This window comes from Epinephelus moara, chromosome 7 (assembly GCF_006386435.1).
Source record: "Epinephelus moara isolate mb chromosome 7, YSFRI_EMoa_1.0, whole genome shotgun sequence".
In the NCBI taxonomy this organism is placed as follows: domain Eukaryota; kingdom Metazoa; phylum Chordata; class Actinopteri; order Perciformes; family Serranidae; genus Epinephelus; species Epinephelus moara.
Genome location: NC_065512.1, coordinates 21313727 through 21341125, shown reverse-complemented (window position 1 = coordinate 21341125; position 27399 = coordinate 21313727). Strand labels below are relative to the sequence as shown.

Here is a 27399-nt window from a genome sequence, read left to right as displayed (position 1 = left end):
CGTTTGGTATCAGCGTGATGTGTCATGTAAGCAGAGTGGAGCAGGGCTTTTAACCTGCTACACAGACTCTGTTTTTGTAGCATGTGGTTGCTTTGCTGCCAGCTTACAGTGCACATATTAAGTTTGAGTGATAGTGCAGTTGGTTACACAGGGTTTGGAAGCTCATTTTTCATTGATTTTCCATAACCGCTTATCCTGTTAGGGGTCGCAGGGGGGCTGGAGCCTATCTCAGCTGACACTGGGTGAGAGACAAGGTACACCCTTGACAGGTTGTCAGACTATTTCAGAGACAGACAACTACGGGCAATTTAGAGTCATCAATTAACCTAACCTACATGTCTTTGCACTGTGGCAGGAAGCCGGAGAAAACCCACAATGGCATGGGAGAACAGGCAAACTCTGCACAGAAGGGCTTCCTCACCACAAGGTTCTCTTGCTGTGAAGCGCCAATGTTAACCACTGCCCCACTGTGCCGCAGGGTTTGGAAGTGCACAGGCTATATTAACTGGTACTGAATTAATTAACTGGATCATTTTAACAACAGGATGCACTGATTTGATGTGAAATGTAAAAACACCCACAAGTCTCCTCTGCTATGTTGGCCTCTGGTACAGTGGGGTATTCATTTTAATCCTTTTTTAACAAATTGTGTTATGTCAATTTTACCATTTTGAAGGGCGATGAAGTCGTGCATAGAAAAAATGGACCAGCTGCGTAAAAATAGAAAGGAGTCGCACAATGCCCATGAGGGTGCCCGTGGCATTAGTGGTCAGTGTAGCAAATTCCTGTGATTAAAGGTAAAATTGAAATTGTGATTAAAGGTAAAATTGACATAACACATGTTGTTTCTATAGTAGCACAGAACACACAAATCAAACACTGGCTCAAGATAGGGCCATTTTTACATTGGCCACCATAGTTCTCCTACACGCTTGGCACACAGGGGAAGTTTCAGTTGGCTGCAGTCTGCAACCTCACCACTAGATGTCACTAAATCCTACACAACAGGGGCTGTATTCACAAAGCTTCCCAGTACTAAGAGTTGCTCCTAGTGATGAAATTCGTAGAAAATTCTTAGAATTGTGACGTTTTCTTAGAATTTTCCCTTACAGTTAAGACTAGGACCTTGTACAGATAAAAGTTATTCACAGAGCATCTTGGACCTTAAAAGAGCTCCTAAGGTGAAAAACTGTTGGGAGCAGGTAAGAGGACTTTTAAGAGGCTCAAGAGTTTCTTAAGCAGAGGAAAATGGTGGAAACACAAAGAGGTTTGAGAAATATTCTCCAAACGCTGGATGACAGTGAGTAAATGAAATGCTACAGATTAGGTCTTGCAGGAATAATATGAGTGGTTGATGTCATTAGGGATACACACATTTCCCACCTAATACTATAACGCCAAAAATAAAATGATTACAACACTAAGATAAAATGCAACAGTACAACAGATGATGACTTGGGTCTGTGTCAGCCTTCCATCAGCAGAGTGATCACACCAACAATGACAGCACTTTCATAGTCAGCAGTTCAGTATAGAAGGGTGTATCTGTAACAACCAATCGCATCCGTTAAAAGAATGTATCATACCTAGCAATGGGGTCAGCCACACCTCCTCACCAAGGTAAAAGTTTCTGTCCCATCCTTGCTCGAAGTTGCCCTGAGAACTTTACCAAATCACTCCTAAGCGAGGACTCCTTACTAAAAAAAATTAGGAGCTCTCTGAGAGTGTTCTCAGGATGTTTGTGAATACGGCCCCTGACCTTTAAGATCAGTCTGTAGATTGCTCCATGCAGTAAGTTCAGAAAACCCTAAAAGCTTTCTTTTGAAGTCCAGTTCTGATTTTAAAAACAACAAAACCCCAAAAGTCCCACGAACAGAAATTAGATTTTCCATAATTCAGTTTTAAAAGAGGAGATAAGTAGGTAGTAATTTGTCAAATTCTAATGAGATACCTTTGGTCGTCTTACTAAATGGTAATGGTTTGATCACTTTTTAAGTATCATTTAGCAACGTGCCTGCTGCAGGGGCTCCTCTTACGCTGTGTGGCCCTACTGCGCACCACAGACGAATGAAAAAATTAATGACTGAAATGTATCAAATCCAAATAAACATGTTGTGCCTCTAAAAACACATGAATAAAATATTCATTATGTTTCCCTCGCCCTCTGTTATTAATCTCTCGTGAGTCAAGACCATTGCAGTGGTGATAGGTTTCATCTCAAGCTGATGTGACTTGTGATTTAATATGCTTACACCGCAAGACACTCTCACTGCAGCAAAGATTAATTAAGCATGATACATTTTGCATAATGGGCACTTGTGTTTAGTAAACAGTTTCAGTTAACATAAATCACTATGGGCAGTCTTGTAATTGATGTAGGGATGAAAATCTGTCTTGTGGGTATCTTTGAGTTTGCCCCAACCACTGCAGAGCAGAACCAAAGCCTCTCCACAGTATACTGTGTGCAAGTACTCCACCTTCACGCCATTATGTCTCTGTTGTAGGAGTTTACTGCCACATTAAATTAGAGCGTCTCATGGCTGCCCTATTAATTAATGTGACCCAAAGTGTTGTATATCAGTTGTAATGATTTTCATGATGAAATTCAGCCTTATACCTATGGACCTCAAGTTTACCACAGTTTAATAAAGTGTGCATAGTCTCATGATGATGGCCTATTTAATTTAATGCTGTACTTAATTAAGCGCTCAGAGCTGGAGTTTGGTTCTTTTGAATGCTTTTTGTTTTTTATGCACATTCCATTGAGCTTTATGAGCTTTCTAGCATGACCACAAGACAATGTCTACATAATGCAGGTAATGTCTTGACACAAATAGAGACTTGACATTGGACAGCATCAGCAGACATATTACCCAGCAATTATCATCACATATCTATTTATTTTATTTTATTTTTTTATAATTTATTTTATACATTTTATAGCTTATGCAGAAAAAACATATAATTTTGTTTTAGATAGCTACTGATTTTAAAAACAATAAAAATAAAAAAGTAAACCATGTTGTAGATGGCTTTGCCTTTTTGAGGACATATATAGCAAATGACACCATTTTAAAATTAGGATCATTCTTTATTATTATTCCTTTTTGAACACAGGAATATGTTCAAGGTGGCAATCTGAATCACTTGCAAGGGCCCACTCTCTCTACAGGCCCCCCAGCCCATGGGCCCTGGTGCAACCACATTGCCTGCACTGTCTATATTTAAGCCCCTGCTTGAGATGACATCAGCTTTTTTGTCACCACATTACAACACTGCTGAGTTACTTAGAGGTCTAGTGTGTAGGATTCAGTGGCATCTATTGGTGAGGTTGCAGATTGCAACCAGCTGAAGCTCCTACATGCTTTGCATTGACATGTTGGCCAACAGGACAACTACGGTGGCCAACACGAAAATGCAGATGGCCCTTTCGAGAGCCAGTGTTTGGTTTTGTCCATTCTTGGCTACTGTAGAAACATGGCAGACTCCATGGAAGAGGCCCCGCTCCATATGTAGATATGAACAGCTCATTCTACTGCAACGAATACACAACAATTCATGGTTTCAGGGGCGACCTCTAGCTCACCTGATAGAGTGTTCACTGAGTCCTTGCAGCCGCCTTTGCTGCATGTCATCCACCTTCTCTGTGCCCCCATTCTTGTCATTCTTGAGCTGTCCCATAATAAAGGCAAAAATCCCCCCAGAAAGAAAACAATTCTTGTTTTTAGGTGATTATAAAAAACATAGTTATGAATGTTTTATTCCATTTCTGCAGATATATGTTACTCTAAATCCTGCATACTGGACCTTTAACAGGACGATCTAGACTTGTTTGTTTCATTCCCAATTCTTAAAGTCCCCAGCTTCCTGACGACTATGAATTACAGATATAGTCCCCTATTAATGTTCATCAATACACAGAAATTGCCACTAGAGAGTTATTTTTTAACTGTTGATGTTTAATGTTGTCGAATTAAATTCAATTTATATACCAGGCATGGTTTTTTTTGTAATTTTCTGTATTGAAAGTTAATCAGATTTTGACAGGAAAGAACTCATTTTGTGAATCATAGTTATTTGCTGAAGGAATGTACCATTTATCTGGAAGTTTTATTATTTCTCTTACATTTGTCGGCTAAGTATAGTTAAGAGTTGAACAACTGAGATTTACAGATTTTCGATACAGAGCTTGTAAAACTTGTGCTGGTTTAAACATATAATGGGCAATTAGGTTGTAGAAAACTTTCGGTGGAGGAGAAAAAATTAAACTCCTGTCTGTGTCTCTATATGTTATAAATTATCAAGGTTCTGTACTACATTCAGAACGTTTATTTAGAAGTTAAATATTTGCTATGTAAAGATATGGTGTCCTGAGCCTCTCTGTTTTTTGTTATGGTAGACTGTCAAACAGTGTGTGCATGTTAGCATGTGTGTACCCCACTGGCTAGTTAATTGCCACTGCTCTTCATGTGCCCATGCAATGATTGCTGGCATCATTGTGGAAGCTTGCAGAGCACTAACCCCTCAATTCTCCTCCAGTTAACATTGTTAGCTGTGTCAGCTACCTCCATGTTGAGAACTGTGTGCACACAACTCTGAATCATAGATAGCTCCATTAATTTGAAGTTACAAAGCAGTCCTATGAACCGTAACACTATGGTTAAAACATCTTAATCACACAGCCACTTTTGAAGAGGCATAGGGAAGTCTTAGGGAGAGCTTGTGGAAATCTCATCACAGGGATAGATACTCAGATAACAGCATCACCACTCTCTGTAGCCATTTTACTGCCCACTATAAAGCCACTTGGAGACATACTGCTGGGAAAATCAGTACTCATAGGTTTGTGGTGTCCAAGGCTTTTGTGTCTTCAGTAGACCAATGGCTCAGCATACTAAGTCAGAGCACGACTAACAAAGTAAGCTTCAGCTGAATATACAGACTAAGCAAACAAGGTCGAGCTGTTTGGCCTTGCAGCAGCCTGCAGCAGAGAAATGACCAGAATGTAAAGGAACAATGGTGTGTAAATAGATTTTTGATTGATGAGTGTCAAAGGAGTTGACAAGTGCAAAAAGGAAGATGAATAGAGCTCAGCTCTGACAGAGAAAGCCAACTTTGTCATCTCTGATCTTGATGACGTGAGGAGACAACAAATGATTTTTTAAAATGTTGTTGCAGATTTGATAGTAAGTGTTTATGTCATGCGGTAATTGTTTTTAAGACCATTAAAAAAAAACATGTTTTAATTTTGAAAGTAAAAAGTAGAGTCACTCTTCTCCAATGCCTTTCACATGACATACCAACAGATCTACTGTATCCTTATTCAGCCTCATAGAGACATGGTCAACTCTGTTGTCAGGATGCATTTAAAGATACTGAGCATTTTATTGACCGTAATGTAGGTCACCCTTGAGTCATGGCACTCAGTCTTTTGTCACTTGAGACAGTTATTTTTAGGTTCTTTTTGAGTTTCCGTCGTGGCTTTTGGTGCCGAGATTGGGTGTCAGGCATGACTATGTCATAGGACGAGCAGGGGCTAAATATACGCCCTGTTGCTATGAATGTTGCTGATGTGTGGTTTTTTTTGCAAATTGTTTCTGTCATTGTCTCAGCAGCATATTTCACACATACCGCTTGTGAAAGGCATCTGAAAATTTACAGGTGAATCGACTGGAATGAGATATTACGTTTCTCCTTGACCGTTCCGTGTTAACATTTATACTATTTATTTATTGTCAGGCAGGATCTGTAAAGTGCCACCATCCTTCTCTTCTTCTCTTTAGCTTGTTGGTTATACAGAGCCTCACACTTTGAGAGAAAGTCCTGATCAGGGTAAAGGAGTCGGGTGATTATTTTACAGAAACCTGACACCCTAATTGACGGGCAGTGGTGGGTGGAGGCAGTTGGGAGCCATGTACAGTATCTGCTACACATGATGATCATAGGAAACACATACCTGCCATTCCATTTTAATGATCTACCTCCTCCGCAAGAATGACCCAGATTCAAGGAAGCTGTAATATTTGTTTCTGCACATTTTTTTTTTCTCCATAGAAGTTAAGTTGATCAGATTGTGGTGGGATGTGTGGAGCAGAACAGCACATGAGAAACATCCCTCTTTAGGGTCAGTGTAGTATTGTCATGTGAATATTTCTAAAGAATAATCCCTCAAAGAAATCAGGTCACTTAACTGTTAGTGCTTGATAATACTCATTTGGATACTGCAGATTTAATTAAGGTGAAGACTGGTTTGTACTTCACTTAGTTATCCATCTTTTGTTTGCTGTGATGTGCCTCTGGATGATCAAAAGTAATACTTTGTACTACTGATTTAAAGATTATTGCACAAAGCTATGTTGTAGGAAGGGAAAGGAGGTGAACACTACCAGTCATTCTTGAAGTGTTGAAGGTTTTCTTTTGCTCATGGATAGAGGTCATTGCTTTCAATCCCATTGCCCCGATTCAGCAGACATGTTGAAATATTTAAAATGCCTCGATGCATTCCAGTCACATGTTAACCTTTAGCTGTGAGCGGGGGAAAGGGGGCAGGCCGTTCTTTCAAATAAGCTATCACTTCAAGGCTAATGTATTGTATGTGTGTGTGTGGGTGTGTGAGTTTTTTCCCTTTTTATTCATCTTACATGTTAATTGAAAGTTGACAAATGATCAAGGTTTTTTAAACTTCAAAGAAGTGACCTTTTCAGTAATATTTGGTTGCCATGGCAAAGCTCTGGTATAAAGAGTTGATCTGAGAGGAATGAATCAATGCGAAGGAACTTCACACCACAGCAAGTCGTTAACAAAGTGAAATATCATGACTGGATATATAATGTTCATAATACGTGTTAATAGATCATTTGAATGTAAATTAAATCAATGTCTAATTGACATATTTGTTTCTTTTTCCTACATCTGAACTGGAAATTCAATCCATGTTCTGAAGCGCAACATGAATGTGAAACTATCAGAGTAGTTCTCTGAGAACAAATAAGTAGGACTTGGGTGAAATCAGAGGGCAGAACACAGGCTATAATTTGCAGTCATTTCTTGCTGACTAATCTCATAACTACACATCTGAAAAAAATCTTTGCAAAGCACTGAAGATCTCTTGATGTTAGTGCAGGACTTTGCCCTTGCCGTGCAACTGAGTGATTCTTTTTATCTGTATTCAGCAGTGTGCTACTCCGTTAATGGATATTTTTTCTCCAAAGTTAGTGTCATATTGATTGGCAGTCACCCAAAAGACCCAGCGCTGAACCTGCTGCGCCGGTCAGGGAGTCCCCAAAGTAAATCTTGAACTGTTGCAAAACCACAGTGAGTGCAGTTTTGCATGTGTGTGTGTTTGTCGCAGTGTACTCAACCAACTGAAAGCTTTCCCCGTGCTGTCTGTTCCTCACTCTAGTCATGAGGAAAGATCAACCACAGCGTTATTAGCATACGTCCATTTACCATCACAAACACCTATGGATGCACAAACACACAAACAAAAACGGTGTGTGGTGGGCAGACACAGGCCCCACCCCACAGAGCGTCTGAAACAAAGTGCTGCCTGCTTTTTGTTCTCAGTGGTGGGAGCTCTGAAAGCTGGCTGGAGGCTTAAAAGCACAAAGTACCTGCTTGTGTGTATGTGTGGGTAGGCAGTGCCAGGAAGAATTGATTATTTGCTCCAGAGGACACTTGCCTCTGTGCATCAAAGACCCCAGTCTAATATAAAGTGTCTGTTTATTTTACAGACATTCCACTGTTTTTGCTCTGTTTTTTAATGAATTTGTGAATTTCTCCGGTGTCATGAGAAACAGCCAATGTTTTTGACAGACTGACTAACACAGCGCGTTTGGAGTGTGTGAAATCTGCCTTATGCAGTTTGATGTGCTAGTTAGATGTGTATTTTTTTCCTTAGCGGTGGTACAGTACAGCCATGCATTTTCTACATTCCTCCTTAATTGGTCATTTGGATTATGGTGTTAAATAAAGTAAGTGGGTTGGACTGTATATACATCATGGTTCTTTACAGATTTGTTTCCTCAGTAACCTGATGGTAACTGAAAAAATAAAATAAAAAACACACAAAAAGCCAATTGTGCATGAAATGATGATGATGGAGGAGAAAGAGATGCAATATAAACCAGACACTCCAAGAGATTCACACATGAGCTGCTTCCATTCTGTCCATCAGCGTTCTCCAATGAGGCTTTTCCTAAAGGCCAGCATTTGGACAGCTGGGAGTGAGAGATTGGAGCTTTCACAGAAATCCGTCTGTCTTCAGACTCTTGTGAGGCGCAAATACTAACAGCTCAGTCTGACTCTGTAATTTACATTAAACAATGACAACTGCAAGTCTGCAGGGACAAATCTGTAAACTCATGGAGCATTTTGTTCTAAGTGTGCAAGCCTGCAGTGTGATAACAGCTATTTAAATGTATTGTTTGACGGGTAGTTTAAAAATTTAAAGAAATAGTTTTACATTTTTTGCAAGACATATGCTTATACTTGCTTTCTTTCCAAGTGCTGGATGACAAGATTGATACCACTCTCATGTCTGTAGAATAGAATAGAATATAAATAAATATTTTTCCTCTTGCCTGTAGTGCTATTTATCAAATTAAATTATTTTGGTGTGAGTTGCAGAATATTGGAGATGTTGGCCGTGGAGATGTCTCCAATACTGGAACTAGATGGCACTCAGCTTGAGTTGATCAAAGCGCCAAAAGAATACATTTGAAAAACTCAACAGCAATGTCTCTTTCCAGAAATCATGACCCAGTTAGTTAAGATAATCCACAGACCTTGTTGTGAGCAGTTTCATGTAGGAACTATTTTCTTTTTACTTAACTACACCTGCCGACAGTGTTTGGAAGTTTTTTTTTTGTTTTTTTTTAATGAAATAGGTTACAGATTACTAGTCACCCTGTCAAAAATGTAATATGTATTGTAACTATTTTAATTACGTCATCAAAATAATTAACTGTGACAACTGTACATGTGACTGCTTTCTTAATACTTTTCTGAAGTGTTTTAAATTGGGCAATAAAGTTGAAAAATGCCTGGAAAATCACTCTGCCAGAAGGCAGCATACCTGCGCAGTGAAAAGATGCAAGGCAACAGAATAAATGTCACGTTACATATAAACTTTTTACCAAAAAGAATATATTCCGGTTGTAACTGGTTTGTAATCACCGACATTTTCATTAGCAACTGTACTTTAATTACATATTTTTTGTGGTAACTGATTACAAATACATTAGTTTTGTAATTGAATGACTTAATTCCTAATAACCAGTTACTCCCCAACACTGTCCGCCAACTGTGCAGAAGGAAGCGTGCATCTGCTCATGAATGAGAGGCTCATGCTCATGACTGTGCAAGATGCAACATTAATGGCGTCCTCCTTAGCTGAGCTGTAACATTAGCTAGCTCAGTGGTGCTAAGTGAGCTAGCAGTAGATGCACGCTTCCGTCTGTGTGGTGATGCATTTGGTAAAAAGAAAATAGTTCTTCCATGAAACTGCTCACAACAAGGTCTGTGGATTATCTTGAGTAATCGGGTCATGATTTCTGGAAAGAGACATTGCTGTTGAGTTTTTTGAATGTATTTTATTGGCGCTCTGAGCACCACAAGCTGAGTGCCATCTAGTTCCATTATACTGGAGAGAAGGCAGACATCTCTACGGCTGATATCTCCAACACTCAGCAACTCACACCAAAACAATCTAGACTGATAAACAGCACTACAGGTAAGAGGAAAAATAAGTATTTTTCATTTGGGGTCGAACTATCCCTCTAAGGTACCCTGAAAGTGATTAGCTTAAGTTAGCCCAATAAACAGAAGCAAGGAAAAAAAATAAAAATAAGTAAGAAAGACTTCTTGGAGCCTTGTTATCACAGTGAGAGAGCAACCAGCAGAGACATTCCACAGAAGTGTTGGACAGATGAACAACCTGTTGTTCATTAATAATTCTAATAATCTAAAACTACAGATTGATGTTTTGCATTACTTCAATAGTTATGTGTTAATTGGTAAGCTCTAGAGTTGCTGGTAGGAGGTTTATCATACCATTACACAGAGCCAGACTAGTTTCCCCCTGCGTCCAGTCTTTATGCTGTGCCTGAACGCCATACTTACTGCACAGATATGAGAGTGCATCGATACACTAATCTAACTCCAAGACACAGCAAATAAGCATATTTGCCATATTAGCGAACTGTTCATTTACAGTAATACATTATTGCTTTTTGCCCAAGGGCTGCGAGCATTCTGATCGATCACTTTATGATTTGTGCATGACCAAATTAATTTATCTTTCTATACAAATGTATTATCTTGTCTTGTCTTGTCTTGTCTTTCCTTTTTTTCTTGAAATATGAAATATTTATAATGGCCATAACCCTTATGGCGTCCATTGCCTGTGACAGCGGGCTGTGAGTAGGGAGTGCTTTATTTTTAGAAGTATTAAGCAAAGACCGACCGTCACCGCAACATATTATAGATATTACTATGCTGCTTCTATTTTGGTTGACATGACTTGATTTGATTACTGTGTGTGTTGTACAGATGCAGTACTTACACTGCATGTTAATCATAATATATGTATAGGTATTCTACTGCCTTAAATGTTTGTCATATTTTACATTCAGTTTTTCATTTTTGACTGTGTGTGTGTGTGTGTGTGTGTGTGTGTGTGTGTGTGTGTGTGTGTGTGTGTATTCAGTGATTCAGTCATCATGTTGGTAACCACCTTTTTACAGCAGCCAGTGACCCAACACCACACTAAATATATCAGGGACAAACATAGAGTCTGGGAAGCTTTAACTGCCTTTTGAACTACTTCAGGTCTAAAGTGTCTAATCTCTGCACAGCAGCACTAAAATGTCAAAAATAGGCATGTTGGCGTGACAGCTTGTAAGGATTTTCTGTATTCACGCCCGGAGCAACAACACCTGCATTATTTCATGTGAGTGTTAGTGGGAGAGATATGAGATCACAGCGTCAATTTGAAAATGAGCATAGATATTTTGAAGACAGTTAGGAGAGACCGGTGGGAGAAGTCTCCTTAGGATCTTTTGGTTTTGTTTCTTGTCTCTCAGATGTCTGTTTAGCATTTTCCTCTCTTGCAAGACTTTGATTCCAGCCCATAAAGTGTTTTGAAGTGAGGGCCGGGCTTTATATGAGAAGGTTCCTCGCTGCAGGTTCCGAGCAGAAGGATTGCACTGCCTCGATTTCAGACTTGCTCTACCTAATTTTCCAAAGAAGCAGCAGGAGACGCACCTCCGGGGCTTATTTAATTTCCAAACAATTTGAGAACCAAAGGAGAGGTATTTCTCAGCCCTGTGGTGCCGATTAGCAGCTAAGCGCTGTATCCTCATCGCTGTCTTTCTGCTGGCCCCTGAGAGCATTTACATACATAAAGATAAAAAAGTATGCATATTATTATCTATGATACCGTATCATTATGTGTCCCTGGCAGTCAGGATGCTCTGCTCCTGCCAGGGGTCGCTTTTCTCTGTTTCAAAAGAGCTTTATTATGAAAATGCAGATGATATAACACAGCGCATCTTTTATGTACTGTATGTGACCCCTGTTCAAGACAAAACTGCAAATATGAATCTCACAGATTGAAGAATGCCCTTTCTCCTTAACTTTCAGAACACTTTGTGCATTGAAAAGATAATTTGTAGAAAAAGCTTGTGAACCTCTGGCTCATTGCTGCTTAGTAATGTCTTGATTAGAAATGTAATGTCATTAAATTAAAGCTTTAGGTTTTCAATTTGTGTTAGAAACCATTTCAAGGATTCTATGGCAGCCGTAGCACAGTGAAAAACATCACATATTCTCATCACACAGTAGTAATAGTGGTAGTGGTCGTAAGGTAGCAACAGTTGTACACTGTACATTGATGAAATAACTTGTGCCCAAAGGGATGATTTTTGCAATCCCCTGACTTTACCTCCAGTGCCACCACAAGGTCGGCATTTTTGGTTTGATTGAACTGGGTCACAGTTTTCACTTATTCTGTAAAATACCTCAACATATCCTGGATGGATTGGCGCAAAATCTTACACAGACATTCATGGCTCCCAGAGGTTGTATCCTAATGACTCTGATGTTCCCCTGACTATACCTCTAGCACCACCATGAAGTTGACATCTATGGTTGTGAGTGAACTATCTCAACAACCAGTCCCTCCAGGATTTCGTGGGCTGGTGTTGTGATTGCTACTGCTGAGATGAATGATTACATGGCAGCTTTTCTAAAATAAACTGCAATCCATGTTGCGATGTTTATAGGCAAGTTGCGATATTTTTGCAATAAATTTGTGGGGGCAAGTGAAAACTGCATAAAAATAGTTTTGATGTTGTCTCTGATTCGGAGCCTATTATATTGAGCATTCAGTGTTTCCCACAAAATGAGAATGTATATGATTGCCAACAATCAGCTGTTGCTATTCAAAGACAGCATTGACGGACTGTCTCCATGAGCTACTCTCCTCCTGCTCTCTCTGTCTGTCTGCCCGGTTAGCATGAGCTAACATAGCAGCAGCGGCTCGTTTCAGCAATCTCACACCAACACCAAAACTGCAGGACTCTGTCATTAAACCTGTTAATAAACATTGGGTAACGTTAGCTGTGTGATGTTAACAGTTAGCCCTGTCGCTTTGTGTGTGATACTCTGTCACAGGCGCAGCAGTAGTATCATGATAACTTTACAATGAAATGAGATTTTACTCATTTTGAATAGTCACATTTACGGTAAAGTTATAGCGATTGGACAAAATTGTAAGGTCGCACACAATTCACATCGATTGGCTGAGTTTGTGTTACTTGTTGTGATCGTAACATCCTGGAGGGACTGAACAACTATTGGATAGATTGCCATTAAATTTGGTTCAGACATTCATGTTCCATTAAGGATGAATCATAATATCTTTGGCTATTCCCTGACTTTTCATTTGGCTCTATCTTCAGGTCAAAGTTCATGGACAAATATAGGCAAAATAATGACATTGCCATCAGTCTCAGCTGTATTTGAAAATATTAGCATTGTAACATGTCAGCATTATACCTGCTAAATGCTGACATGTTAGCATTGTCAGTGTTATCATGTTAGCATTCTGATGTTGACATTTAGCCCAAAGAGATGCTGTACTACCTGTCATTGTTAGTCTTAGACTGAAGCAGTTGTCATTTTCACAGCCAGCGCCCAGGTTGTGTGAGTAGCAAATATACTTTCACCCATCTGTGCACCCATGGGTATATGTGGGACTTACAATGAGTTGTGGTCAGGTACAGTTTTTGGTGTATTGCTATTTTGAGGCAGAAGAGGTCCAGAGTCAACAGCGCAGTATTGTCCTGCTATTTAAAGGACGCATTTGTGCCAACAGAGGGGGGTTTACAATAAGCTTACACTCTGCTTACTATGGGTTGTGGGTGGGTGAAATAACACATTACGAATGAGGCAAATATTAATTCCATTCTCCAAATTTTGAACATAGCAGAGAGTAGAGCAGAGCTGCTGTCCGACTCCCCTTTAAAAGCGATGCTCAAGGAGCAGTGTAACTTCATTGATTATTTCAGAAGCTTAAAGATTAGTTCTGTTACCTGTGTCAAAGTTTTTAGTTGTGCTGCTCACTGCAAATGTCCCACAGTATTTGCTGTAGTGACATTACTGCTCCAACTGCATTTCTCTCAGCAGAAAACCACTCGCTTCTCCAGATTGCCAAACCTGCCGTGTAAATAACAGTGCAGCAGGTGCAGGTGCACCTGGGTTTTGAAGGAAATGGGAGGTGACCGTCTGATTGATGGAATGCATTTTACATCCAATATGCGCCTATAATTAATTAAGGGACTAAATACAACCCCATTGCCACGTACATCTTACTTTGAGCCCAAATCATGTGCTCTTTAACTAACAAAGTGGAGTTCGACACACCCTAAATGCACTTTGGACCATGCACTAACAGGGCATTAGGTCTTATTTAGTAAGTGAGTGAAGTTTATTTAGTGCAGCACCTTCCACAGAGCAAGGTCACAAAGTGCTTTACAGAAATAAAGTTTAGTTTTAGTGAATGATAACAAAGACAAAAATAAAATAAAAATAAAAATAAAATTTCATCTCATGCCAGGTGTTTTCATTTGTCCATTTTTTCCATTGAATCTCTTTGTTCCATTGAATCTCTAAGGACAAACCGAATGTAATTGTCATTATCAGGCTGGGAGGTTTGTGGGTGTACTGTGTGCCTGGTATAAATGAGGTCTTGTAATGTTTTCTGTGGACCGCAGGAGACCTAGCTCGTCAAAGATAATGGCCTTCCTGATAATGAACAAATAGCTTCCTCTCATATTCAGCTTTCTCTCTCTACAGTAATGGAGTTAGAACCAATCAGCGTCATACACCGTTATATTATTTTACTCGTGCTGTGCTCTAAAATTGCACTCTTCTAATTCAATTTGTTCTGCACTGGAATTATCTGATTGAAAGCCCAAATATGTTCCCTCTATTTCACTCCATAAAGCTCTCTATACAAACTAATCATTTCATTTTTGTGAGCTAGTGGACATACGTTTCTGATGGGCCGGGGATGTGTGTGTAGCTCCCTTCAGCACTGCCAGGTGGCCTGTGGTCAAAAGCACAAAGTGATACTTTCTGTTTGTAGCAGAGAACGCCACACACAGAGCCGTGACTGTGTGGAGCTTAAAGAAGCTGCTGCTACTCAACATGACGCCACCGTGTACAGACACTTTGGAGCTGCCTCATACCACTTCTTAAAATACAGCATATCACTCGCCTCTCACACCTGACATCATCTGTTAGGCTTGTTGGGCTTTATGGTTGATCTACACTCTACATTTCACTTCACACTTAACACGTTATAGTGCTCCACTTGAGGATGATCAAAAGCCAAGGCAATAAGAAATTAATTTAGAAATGTCTGAGTGGAAGAAATCATAAGAAAAGTGGGGCACCATAACTTGTGTACTTTTAGCCAGACGGCTGCAGTAAAAGCAGTTAATAATTCCTGAATTTCGGGGTTTTGAGGTATTGTTATCCATCACTCTAAATGTGACTCAAGCTAAAGAATAAAAAAGAATAAACTCTGCTTCAAAATATAAAAAAAGCTTTCCTTTACAAGTGTGTGAATCCAAGAATCCTTGTGATTCATTGCCTCACTTCTAATGGCATCTGGCAGAGATGTGGCTCATTGTCATGCAACCCATGGTGCTATCTGCCTGTGGTCCGCATGCAGTGCTCATTGATGTGAGCTACACCAAGCCTCTACTGGGGAGAGGATGGAAATGAAAAACACTGTTGGCAATATTTCAACAGAACAAAAACAGTGAAATATGTGCTATCCAGGTTATACACAAAACCATACAGTTCAGATGAAATGTACATGAAATCCCTTTATGTATCTGCAGTTATGTAGACGAGAGGTGATTACACAGAGACACAACCAGCAGCTGTCATAATTCACTTTTATTATAGATTTCATAAGAATTGTTGTTGTTGTAAATTTGTTATTCTGATGTCAGAGCTGGTAATTAGCAGTGGCTAATTGCTGCACATTTCTAAGATGACTGATTTATTTTGTAGAGCTGCAGAAGCAAACATTTGCATTGCAATTAATGTCAGGTCAATATACACATTAAATCTGAAACAACTGTTATTTGTTTCAATAAACAAAGAATTGTGTGGAAATACAGCAGCCATAATTAACTATTAGAAAGAGAAGTGTTGCTTAATGCTGATATATTTTATTAATAATTTAGCAACCATCATCTTAAGACACTGGTATGCCAGATATTTGTACTTAAGTTGCGTTGTTATATTGTATTAGAGACTGTTCTTTATTTATCAGAGGAGGGGAGTGGCTTGGGTGTGACTTTTTGATATTATAATTATATTATTATTTGTTATTTTGAGACCCTCCCTGAAGATACAAATATTTTTCTTCAAGCCTGTCTGAGTGACTGGGGAAAAATACACGACCAACTTTCTTTTACATTCATATCAAATGTAGGTATTTGAGCCAAATCAATGAGCACACAGCAGGGGAATGAGAGAGGAATGACAGACAATAATTTCTAAAGCAAGATGCAAATCAGCCCTGGTTTGTCACTATTATGATGCACACAGTAGCGCAGAATTTAATGTTTTTTACAGGATCTGGTTTCTCTCTGGCAACATTTTAAATGAGACATGCAGAATAAAGTGATTTGGATTAAATATCACTTTTCTAAGCTTAGATGTGTTGATCCTGATGGAAGCATTCATCTCACATGATGTGTTCAAGCAAATTTCCAACGATGCTTTTACAGTTTCTGGCTCCAATAAATGGTGTGATTTTGGCGATTTTTTATGGATAACATGCCTTTCAAACCCACCTGCGGTTTTGAGGTTCAGATGGTGTTGAAAATAAATACAAAATACAACCATTTAAAGTTGTATATCCCTCCCCTAAGCTGAAATAAAAAAACACAAGCCCCTCCCCAGTGCTTAAAAAATGATTTCAGATGCCATTCCCCTGTTTGACGCCACCTCATAAATAACAAACAGCCCCTAAGTGGATAAACAGAGCTATCATTAGGCTCTGACATTACTTCATTATAATCTCCTGATTGCTTCTGACATAAAAACCATTTTTGTTTACAGTATCGCCATCACAAACTATGTCAGGCAAAAGTGTCTGTCAGCTTTTGTAAATGTGACATTTCCTTTGTTTCCTCAGGAATCTAATTAAACGTTGTAATGCAAACAGCTCCGAGGCTTCTCCTCTGGGCTTCTCTCTTATTTAATCAGGCACTGTGACAAAGAGCTCACAGATATTTACTACCACATTCTGGGTGGGTAGTTGTGAGAGGAGTGAGGTTTACAAATTGACACTAAGGCTCTCCACCCAACACTTGTGATGGCTGGCAATGAGCCATTTCTGGTGAAGGAGCAGCTAGGGGTTTAGTGCCTTGCTTAAGGGCATGTTGAGGAGGAAAGCAAAGAGAATTTACTTCCCAGACTGTTTTTATTTATTGTAAATCATTCTCCCTTTTTTCTCTTTAATCATTGCAAATTATTTTTTTGTTGTTTTGTCACATTTCTGGACAACATCCCCATGCTCTGCATTGATGTTATAAATCACAAACCTGCTCCTCATTCCCAAGGTGAAGACATTAGATCCACACACAGCCAGCATTAAATGCAATTTTCATGCAGTGAGCAAAAACAGACAGTGGCAGGTTTTTTGTTTTGGCTCTGCACTCCAGCACAGTGGGCTAGAAAATTAAAAAATGGCTATGAGGCTACAGTGCCAGCTTTCAGATTTGACTGTGTTATATTGGGCAAAAAACAGACGTAGGAATAAGACACACATGTGCAGGGTCAAGTATTACCCTTTGAGTCTCAAGCAAGTCCCAAGTTACTGTGGTGAGAATCAAGCAAGTTGAGCCCCTGTTGTAAGTCAAGCACGACAAGTCGAGTCATTGCTCATGTCGAGCAAGTCACAAGTCAGTTGATATGAAATTCTGATGATCTTATCAAACCAGTGTTTAAAGTAGACCCATTCCTGTGCCTTTCTTTGTGGGTTTTGTAGTAATGGATGAATTTGGTTGTTTATGCCCCTGATTTTTGAGCTGCAGAACCACTGTTTTCTTTTTACTACCTTCATCGACAACATAACCTTTGAATCAAATTGAATTATTTTTGGGCTAGCCCCCTCCATGATAGCTGCCCATTGTAGTGGCTTCTGTTAGTTTGTCACGTCCTCAGTTGCCAGGTTTGCACAAATTCCACTAGGAATCATCCAATCATGTTCCAAAACTAAATGTAACCTCTCAATATCTAGAAAAATGCAAGGTTTAGGTCTAAGTCAGTGGTTCTCAGCTGTTGGGTTGCGGTCCAAAAGTAGTTTGTGGGCTTACTCTGAAAGAACTTCAAGTGGCAAGTGATTAGCGAACGTGTCAAGTTCGTAAAAAGCAAATTTTATTTTGAAGTACGGTGAATTTCCGACACTTAGCTTCTATTTTGAAGTGCTGTTTCCTGCTGTAGAATGAGTGGGACAATGGATAGGTACTTGACAAAGACAGCAAACAAGCTCGATGACATGGCCAAACACAAATATGACACTGAATATAGTATTAAACTGTGTTGACCTTGAACTAATGACTGAGGAAGAATGTGGACCCTGTGACCAGACCAGTTGGGAATCAAGCCTCAAGTCATGAATACCAAGTCAAAGTCAAGTCAAGTCTTTTATCAGTGTTAGGTTGTAAATTTGAAGACCTCAGGCTTGCTTGACTAAATCTGACTCAAGTCAAGTTATATGACCTATCTTGAACAGTGTTGCCTTGTCATTTTTCTGCTTCACTCCAAATAAATAAGAAATGATAATATAATGGAATAAAAAGACAAAAGACAAGATATGTAAATGTCCAAATATATTTTATTATAGGACTGACTGCATATATGGACAAACTACACCGGCAACGGATAAATTCATTGTTGGTTTTGCTCTTTTCATGGGATTTATTGAAAATATGAAAAATACAGAAAACAATAATCCTATGACCTTGGAATTTCTCTTTGCCTTATACATTATATTGCCTCTAACAATCCTTAGACGTTCTTAACCTCCACTTAATAATTGTAGTACACATAATTACAATGTGTCTACAACTCGAGGACTTACTAAAGCACTCTGAATAGAGTTGGACTCTTTTACAGCCAAAAGAAGTGGCAAAAGTGCTGTCACTAAAATATTTAGTTTAATATTTCTCAGACTGGACATTTCTTATAGTATCAGATGGGAATCACTTCCTCTGTGTGTGTGTGTGTGTGTGTGTGTGTGTGTGTGTGTGTGTGTGTGTGTGTGTTTGTGTGTGTGAGAGAGAGAGTGTGTGTGTGTGTGTGAGAGAGAATTAAATATCTTTCCTTTCCTTTCGCCCTCACTGCATGACTTAACTCCGCTATGGATCACAGAGGACTGGCTCCGAGCTGAATAAAGCAGGGTCATCATGAAAAGAACATGAGACCTCGAAACACTGACATGAATGTTCAGAATTTTTTTTTTTCATAATCCTTTCTTGCTCTTGACTTTCATTAAGATTGAAATGATTGTGACTTCCATTACTCTGATCCTGGCAGAGCAATGCCAGGATCATATTAATCACCTTGCACCCTGCTAGCATTTAAACTCAGTCACTATTTCGCATCCAACCAATGTCATTACTAAAATGAAACCATCCTACTGTTCAGTGGACATTTTTCCAACTTACTTCTTCAAAGAAATATTTGATTCGCTTTCCCCATTTGTCTTAGCTATTATCAGTTCCTCACCTTTGTGCCTGATTATTCTAAATCCACTTCAGTTCAGCCCCATCTCAAAAAGAATTTCTTGATTCATCCATTTTAAATAACTTCTGCCCAGTATCTGAACTTCCTGGCTAAAGGCCTTGAAAAAATAGTTGCTGGGCAGCTCATCAATCATATGAATGGAAATGGGTTCTGTGATAATTTCAGTCAGGCTTTAGGGCAGGTCACAGCACGGAGACTGCAGTTCTTAGAGTTCTTAATGTTATTCTTTTAGCAGCTAACAATTGCCAAACATCTATTTTATTGTTTTTAGATTTTACTTAGCACTGGGTTGGCATATCAAGTACAGTTTTAGAGTTGTTTATTTCCTACCTCCCATTTTTCCTATGGAGTGCCTCAAGACTCCGTCCTCGGCTCTGTATTATTCTCCATTTATATGTCACCTCAAGGTGAAATCTTTCATACGTACAACATCAGTTTCCATTTTTATGCAGATGACTTCTGTTTCTTATTTGACAGTAACAACACAACAAAACTGGTTACAATTAGGGCTTACCTGAATGCTTCAAAGCTTCAGTTGTTGCCAAGGTTATCAACGTCCAAATCAGTATTTGAAAGCTTTGTTTTTGTTTTTTGTTTTTTCACCAGTAAACTGGTGGAGGAAACACGGATGAGGCCAGTGTCCTCAGCGCAGTCAGTGACCCCTGCTTTAATTAAATTGGCTGTCTGACAAGGAAAACTAAAAGAAGTGACGCAGACGGTTATCTGCGGCTGGCAACTGCAGTAAAGTGCTCGCATTGCATCTAGTGATGTGGCCCAACCCGGGGCATTTGAGTTATTAATAACTTACAGAAACATTGTTTATAAAACCCTCTCTTCCATCTCTCTGTCACTCTTCCTGTCACACACACATGCCCTAAGTCCTACCAAAATCAGGTCGGATTTGGTCGGTTGATTAGCATGTATGAATAGGTTTGATTACTACTACTACTACTACTACCACTATTTGGTTCTCAGTCGGAACTACCCCTCACTCGTCCACAACTCCACCCTCTCATCCAATTATGGTCACTTCTGGCTCCATAAAAACCAAGATGGTGGCAGCTAAAATGGACTTGAGGCTTCAAAACAATAGTCCACAAACCAATAGGTGACATCACTGTAGCTACAGAATCGGGTTGGGGGGTTTGAACCTTGGGGAGCCCTTCTGTGCAGAATTTGCATGTTCTCTCCGTGTTAGCGTGGGTTTTCTCTGGGTGCTCCAGCTTCCTCCCACAGTCCAAAGGCATGCAGGTTAGATTCACTGGTGACTCTAAATTGCCCGTAGGTGTGAATGTGAACATGAATGGTTGTCTTTCTCTATGTGTCAGCCCTGTGATAGCCTCAGATCACAGTCTATGATTAAAACCCAGCGTGGAAAGCTTGGGGTTATCTTTGATAACATCATTAACTTTGACCACCAGGTGACCAACAGTCCTCAAATCATTATTAAGGAAACTTCATAATATCTTGAAAATGTTATCTTTTTTTGTCCGCTTTTAATCTATAAATCTGTGATCCACGCGTACATTACATCCTGCTTCGACTGCTGTTACTCGCTGTATTCCCGTTTCACTCGATACAATCTCTCCAAACTTCAAGTTTAAAATGCTGCATTCTCACAGAATCTTAAAGACGAGTCCACGTAACACCTATTTTGGCATCTCTTCACTGGTTACCTGTACATTTTGGAGTTAATTTTAAAATTTTAATGAATACTTTCAAGCACATTTGGTTGTGCCCTGGTTGTATCACTGACTTAGTGACGCCTCATGAGCCTGAATGCAGCCTGATATCCTCCAGCAGAGGTCTGTTAATAATTCCTAGGTCAAGGCTATAAACTGGAGGAGATCAAGCCTTTAGAGTCACGGCCTCACAACTTTGAAAGGGCCTGCTGAAGGAGATCAGACAGACTGTTTCTTCTCTCAAATCTCTCTTAGAAACACACTTTCATCAGAATTATATCTTCCATTTTACTGAATGTGTTTTACTGTGTTTAAGGTATTCATACCTCGCTTGTCATCAATTCTACGTTTAAGTATTATTTATCTGGTATTTTTTCTTGTTTAGGTATAGTAAAAGTGCTGTATAAATAAAAAAAATATCCATAATTATCATATCAATCTACGTTGTAAATGTTTCGGAGAACAGGTGAGCAGGATCATTTGCATTTCGGTCTAGTGAGGTTTGGCGGGAGCAGGAATCCCAGAGTGTCTCTTTTAAACAGGTGGTATATGGAAATGCAGGTATGAGTTACACATGCTGAGGATGAACGGGGTTATGCAGATGCCTGGCAGACATGTCTGGTCTCCAAGCACTGACACTACCAGAGTCAGGCTGGCGCCACCGTCTCCAGCTGGGCCAAACAAGATGAGCTGGCTCTTCCACACTCAGAGGTGTCTCTTGTCATATTTACGACCCCCTTAACCCTTCTCTTCTCAACAAATAGCATTACATCACTGACCCCATTTCAGACCAACACAGCACAGCGCACAGCCAACACATTTCACCAACATTTACTGTCACTTAAATCTGCACCTGCCCGACATCCGTTTTACAGTGTTTAGAGATTAACAGAAGCAGTGAAAAATGAGGGATTCTCAGAGTACTTGTAGCGAGTTTGTATGTGCATAATTTGGCATATAATGACAGGCGGTAACAGCTGCCGGAGTATGCAGCGCACTCTGATGGAAGCCGTGATGATGAAACTAGGGTGACCTGATTTATTAGTACACAACCGTCTGCAGAGGAGTCACAGGAAGTATTTCCATATGAATTTTCTAGGGACTTGACATGGGAGGCATGGAGGCCTCACTCTCTAAAAAAAACACACCCCAGGCCCATCTTTTGCAAGTGGGCGGAGGGTCTAAAATAAAATCAGCTGTCACTGTCTGCTCGTTGGACAGAGGTGAAAACATAGTACTGGAGCTGGTCTCCAACACTGACTGGGATTTGCTTTTGGCTTGGAACGACCCTGCGGGCCGGCGGTGCAGTGGCCTCTCAGTGGGATTTTTACGTGCTGAGTTCATATTTTTATATTTTTTTTATATCCTCCTTACCTGGTAGGTGATGAGCACTCTGAGAGCTGTTTGAGTGGAGTGGAATTTTGTAGAAATATGTGAATAATTTTGGCTTTTTAAATGATGACATTATGTTAATGATTCTGCATGCTTTAAAGGCAATAATTGTAAAATCTCTCTTTAATATTGGCAGAGAAAAACATGACAGAATGGCACTGAATTTTTGACTGTACTCTAAAATACATTAACATTGTCCTCATGTTGAGTGCACCTCTACTCAAAACCCAAGCTACAAAGGCAAAATATAAATCGTATGTCAGACTTGCCGGAAAATAAGATGTGACTAAAATATTAAACTAACTCTTAATTTTTATCTTGAGGAGAGATTAGATTTATTCTAACTAATTCAAAATAGATTGAGCTCTGAGCTGTTTGTACCAAGACAAGTTCCTTCAGGTGTTACGTCGCTCTACTTCCTCATCGCTCATCGCCACGAAATGAAGGATATGGCAAAGTAATTAATTAATTAATAAGAGCAAAGACACAAGGTTATCAATGCAGGCCGTTTAAAATCATTTGGAAAGAGAACCCTTGACCTACCAGCTTTCCTCTATATTTCACCGAGAAACACGACCCTTCATGGTTAAGTTTAAAATAGGCGTGATTTATTTTTGCAAGTACATGGCGCCGAGATTACTTCACTTTCTTGTTATTTGAGCTCTCAGCCCGACCTGACGTGTCATTAGATAGCCTTAGACTGTTGACAGATTTTTTTTGGCTACAAATTTTTGTTCCTACCACAATAATTTATAGTTTATGCCCTCAAGACTTTAATATGCTGCAGTGCAGAATTTTCCCCTCATTAAGTTTAACTGCAAAAGTCAAGATTAGAACCTAAGTATGTGCTGTAAGTAACAAGAATCCTCTAATTTTAAAAGTTGTGTAATGTGTTCCTTATCTGTCTTAATTGGCTGATTGTTTGACACAAACATACCCAGCATTCCTTTGAGGCTAAAATAGATCATCCTCAGGAACTCATAAGCTACAAATCAAACATGGCAAAATAAATATGCCAACAGAAAGCAGCTAATAAAAGTGCGGTGCACCAATATAAAATGTCTTTTTGCTGTGAAATTCAGAGCACTGCATTAATGGCTTACAGGTTCATGAGCCCACTATTCAGCTTACTTTTGAATAGCTTATTACTTTTAGCTATCTGTAACTCAAAAAAATTATTAAAAAAAATGGGATGTTTTGATCTGATTTGGTGTTTCATTCAGTCTGCGCTTTATTGAGTTTTTGAAAAATGATATGCAGTGATTAAACCTGTCCTTTGCTGCCAGGGATGATATTAAAGATGTGAAATATCATCTTGCGTCGCCTGCCTCGCAGCTTTTGCTGACATTATTCTCGATATTACAATAAGTTGGAAATACACATGGCTACAAGTAGTGCTAATGCACCACAGCACAGAGCAAAGCTGAGATTTTCTTTATGCTTTTTTTTCTTCAGAGTAATGGATGGGCTTATATAATTTTGATGCTGTACTTTTTTCAAACGTCAAAACAGTCTGTATTCATATTTCATCCTCTTATTTGCATCAGCACATTTATATCCACAAGTGAAGTGAGGTGTGAATACTTTGAATTTGCAAACAGAGACAAAAATGTTGTGTCAGCAACTGGCCGGATATGGAGTTTGTGGATGATAACAGTTAGAAGAGTTAATAATCACACTGACTGTCTTTTCAGCAGATTGCAGTACCCTGCAGGTTAACAATAATGCTCCTTTGGTTCTGGACTGCTGGTTGATGCAATTCCAGACATAAAGTCTAATTATGCCATAGACAAAGAGAAAAATCTTGATGATTACAAATACCACTCCCTGGGTGATCCTCTTAACCCCATAATACCTTAATATGCTGACTCACAGTATATTCTACAAACAATGCCTTTATTGACAAAATATGAGTGGCAACACAGTCATGGCTTTCTTGAAAACTTAATGTGCTCTAAGTGACCATTTCATTGGCCGATCAAAACTCTGGGGGACACTATTAGAGAATGATCATTTTGAACAAAACTATCAGTTTAGTTTGATTTGCTCTGAAAGCTTCCAATTAGGGCCTTTAGACACCAAGCCAGTCAGCTGTTGGTCAATGTTGGGCCATTAATGAGCATCTGTCGCCCAAGTTTTTGCAGTCTGTCCCGCACCATTGGCACCATTTGCCGCTTGTTGCTTTTCCCTAAGAATCAGCATGTTGAATCAGCGTCAAAGAAGGCGGAAAAAACACTCTGACTGGGAGTGTAGTTCAGTGCACGAGAAGAGAAACGGAAGTGAGGAAAGTAAACAAACAACTAAAGTCAAGATGGCATGAGATCTAAACAAACTTGTTATTATATTAGGGACAATTTCTTTTTTAGCCAGTGAGCTCTTTAGCTTGTGAAATTTTTGTTCTTTCAACATCAGGTTGTGTTGGTAATGTGCTAATTGGCTAACTAGCATCTTGAATCCGTCCTGTCAGTCTTCCGGTTTCCCTTTTTGAATGACAAAGACAGACCACAGCCGTCTGCTGGTATGGAGAGTTATATTCATTCATGCAGTCACAGAACATATGTGCTAGTTGGCTGCTTGCTGTGTGTTCAAGTGCAATTTTTTGGCTGAGGTACAGGAGGTATGAGGTGACCCAACAGCCGCCTTCGCCGCCATTAGATCTTCATTGTCCGTTTGGTGTGTCTAGGCCTTTAGTGGAGGAATGGGCCAAACTCAACTGACATCATGATATAATAACTGCCACAGGACACTTCAAAGGCTTTATATAATTATACATACTGTACATCCTGTGAGTAACTGAATGTCAGGAGACAAATGAGCAATAGGTTTTAATAATGCCCCTGCAGAGTTTTTGAAATGACTCAGACGGCATCATTCACAAGAGCGCCACCTGCACTATGGAAGCACCTTTAAAGCATTACTGTAGCTCAGATTTGGCCTTCTTAGTCAGTATATTTACATGCAAAAAAATGATCACAAATTCTCTGTACTTGCAAATAATCTGGTTTATATACAAGACAACAGCATAAACATAAAAAAATCCAACAATTGTAGCAGTGCTTTAATTGCATGTGTTTATAAAACTATGGTGTGCAACCCCTTAATGATCCCTGATAACACACGTGAGAAGCATTTCATTGAACAGTTTATTGGGTATCTGTGCCGTAGCTGCTGGCAGCGCAGGTTGAACCAGGGCAGGACTTCCTGAAGAGATATAAACCAGAGGAACCGGATTCACTCTGTGGACTCAGAGGTCATCCCACTGACCAACTGTGAGGCCGTGTACCAGCCAGCTGTCTCCAAGCGAGCAGACAACACCATCCCCAGCGGGGTACTTTACTTTGTGTGCATGGACATGTATTGTTTCTTCTACAACATGAAGCTGCAGTACCTGCCAGAGCTGTCTGCACTGGAAACACCATATGAGTAATTAGAAGCCGACTCTCTATGGTCATTATATCAGTTTGCTTGTTTTCCTGTTGTACAGTTTAATCTTAAGCTGCTGCAGGGCATCCAAAGCACAGTAGCCGGTATTGTCGCCATTATTGTTGGTGTTGTCATGCAGTATAAGTGGAGGTGATGACAGTTTTGCAGCTGCAGAAAAGGGGTCAGTGGTCCTGCCTATACATATATAAATAGAGGGGGAATATGAGACTCCCCGCACAGGGCAGAATATAGAGGAAGGTGGGAGAAAATAAAATATTGTTGGCTGTACTTTGAAATAGATCTCACAGTTCCTTAAAACCTTTACATGAACAGCATTTTAAATGAGTTTGTGCATGTGAGATAAGCCCTGACTCCTAGAAATTACATTTATGTACAGCTCATTTGAAACAGCAAATACGTTTTGAGGGAGGTATGATGCAGGACGAATTCTGTTTTCTATCTTGCGATACAGTGTCCAGTCGTTAAGACAACAGCACTGTTTTTTTAATTACCTTTTTTTATTAACATTTAACAGAAATCACAATCTTTCCCTAATCTTAACCAAAGTGCTTTTATTGACATTGCCTGCATGTTCCAAAGCCTACGCCATACATGTAGTGTTTCATTACCGGAACGAAACGTCTCTGAACATATTCCATGCAGCAATTATGTTGCCACAGCAACATAATTAAGAAAGAAGTTCAGTAACATATGAACGTTATTTCTGGGCTGGTGAGAGAGCAAACCGCAGAAAGCGTGAGCCGCACCACGTTTGACGGCGTGCGCACCAGACAGAATAGCCCTATTAAGCATACTTTGATTTCAGGTCATGCAGAAGTAGAGGCAGCTAATGATATTTCCTGCTTCATTAGGTCATGGAGGAGTCGGAGGTCTGTTCCCTGCCTGGGGGACTTGCCAGTGTGAGGAAACAATTTGAGACCCAGGAAACTGCAACATCACACAGTGTAACCCAGTTCCATTTCCATCACAGAACTGTGCAGGTACACATGTAGAACACAGTATGTTCGTTCGTAAACCTGAGAGCATGAAGGAGATCACTGTGGTCAAATGACGGGGACATTCTTCCGACATGAGCATGTTTGCATTTAGCTTTACAGCGGTGTCACTGCATGGGAAGCTTTGCAAGTACAATAGGTAAATTAAGGCTGAATATTAACCGGGGCTCTTGCTACATCCTCTTGCACCAGTACCAAAAGTGTGTAGCAAAGTGTGTGGGATTAAGTTACAGACATTACTTGACATCTCTAACACTTTTCATGGAAACCTTGAGGGTGCTTTATAACACTGATATTGTAGCCCCATTCAGTAGATGGAAACTTCACAACACAGTGAAAAATATTGTCTTATTTCTTGTTTTGCTATGGTACAGTGTGAGTGAACAGCTTGACACATTCTTTGTCATCCTGCCTCCATCTGTGATTAGTCGTTTCAAACTGCGGTGAGCAATCTGGTCTAGCATCTTCTCTGCATGGTATTCAGTTGTGTGCTATTAAGCTTTGGCTGGTGGAGAGAATTGGAGTCGTGTAAACTCACATCTGTGACT

At 39.7% G+C, this 27399-nt stretch overlaps 1 protein-coding gene across 4 annotated transcripts in view; it reads left to right on the top strand.

Annotated features, from left to right (window-relative positions):
• Positions 1-27399, top strand: part of xirp2b (xin actin binding repeat containing 2b) — a 55186-nt gene that overhangs the window by 12994 nt on the left and 14793 nt on the right. The window contains exons 1-3 of one of the 4 annotated variants that reach the window (XM_050049119.1): positions 22242-22397; positions 25578-25740; positions 26708-26836. The exons of 1 other annotated variant lie outside the window; for it this stretch is intronic. In XM_050049119.1, coding sequence (XP_049905076.1) covers positions 26711-26836 — 126 coding nt within the window. In that variant the 5' untranslated portion in view covers positions 22242-22397; positions 25578-25740; positions 26708-26710. Of the gene's footprint in view, positions 1-22241; positions 22398-25577; positions 25741-26707; positions 26837-27399 lie in introns of those variants that run through there. 2 more of the 4 variants (XM_050049120.1, XM_050049122.1) reach the window with 2 other exon arrangements.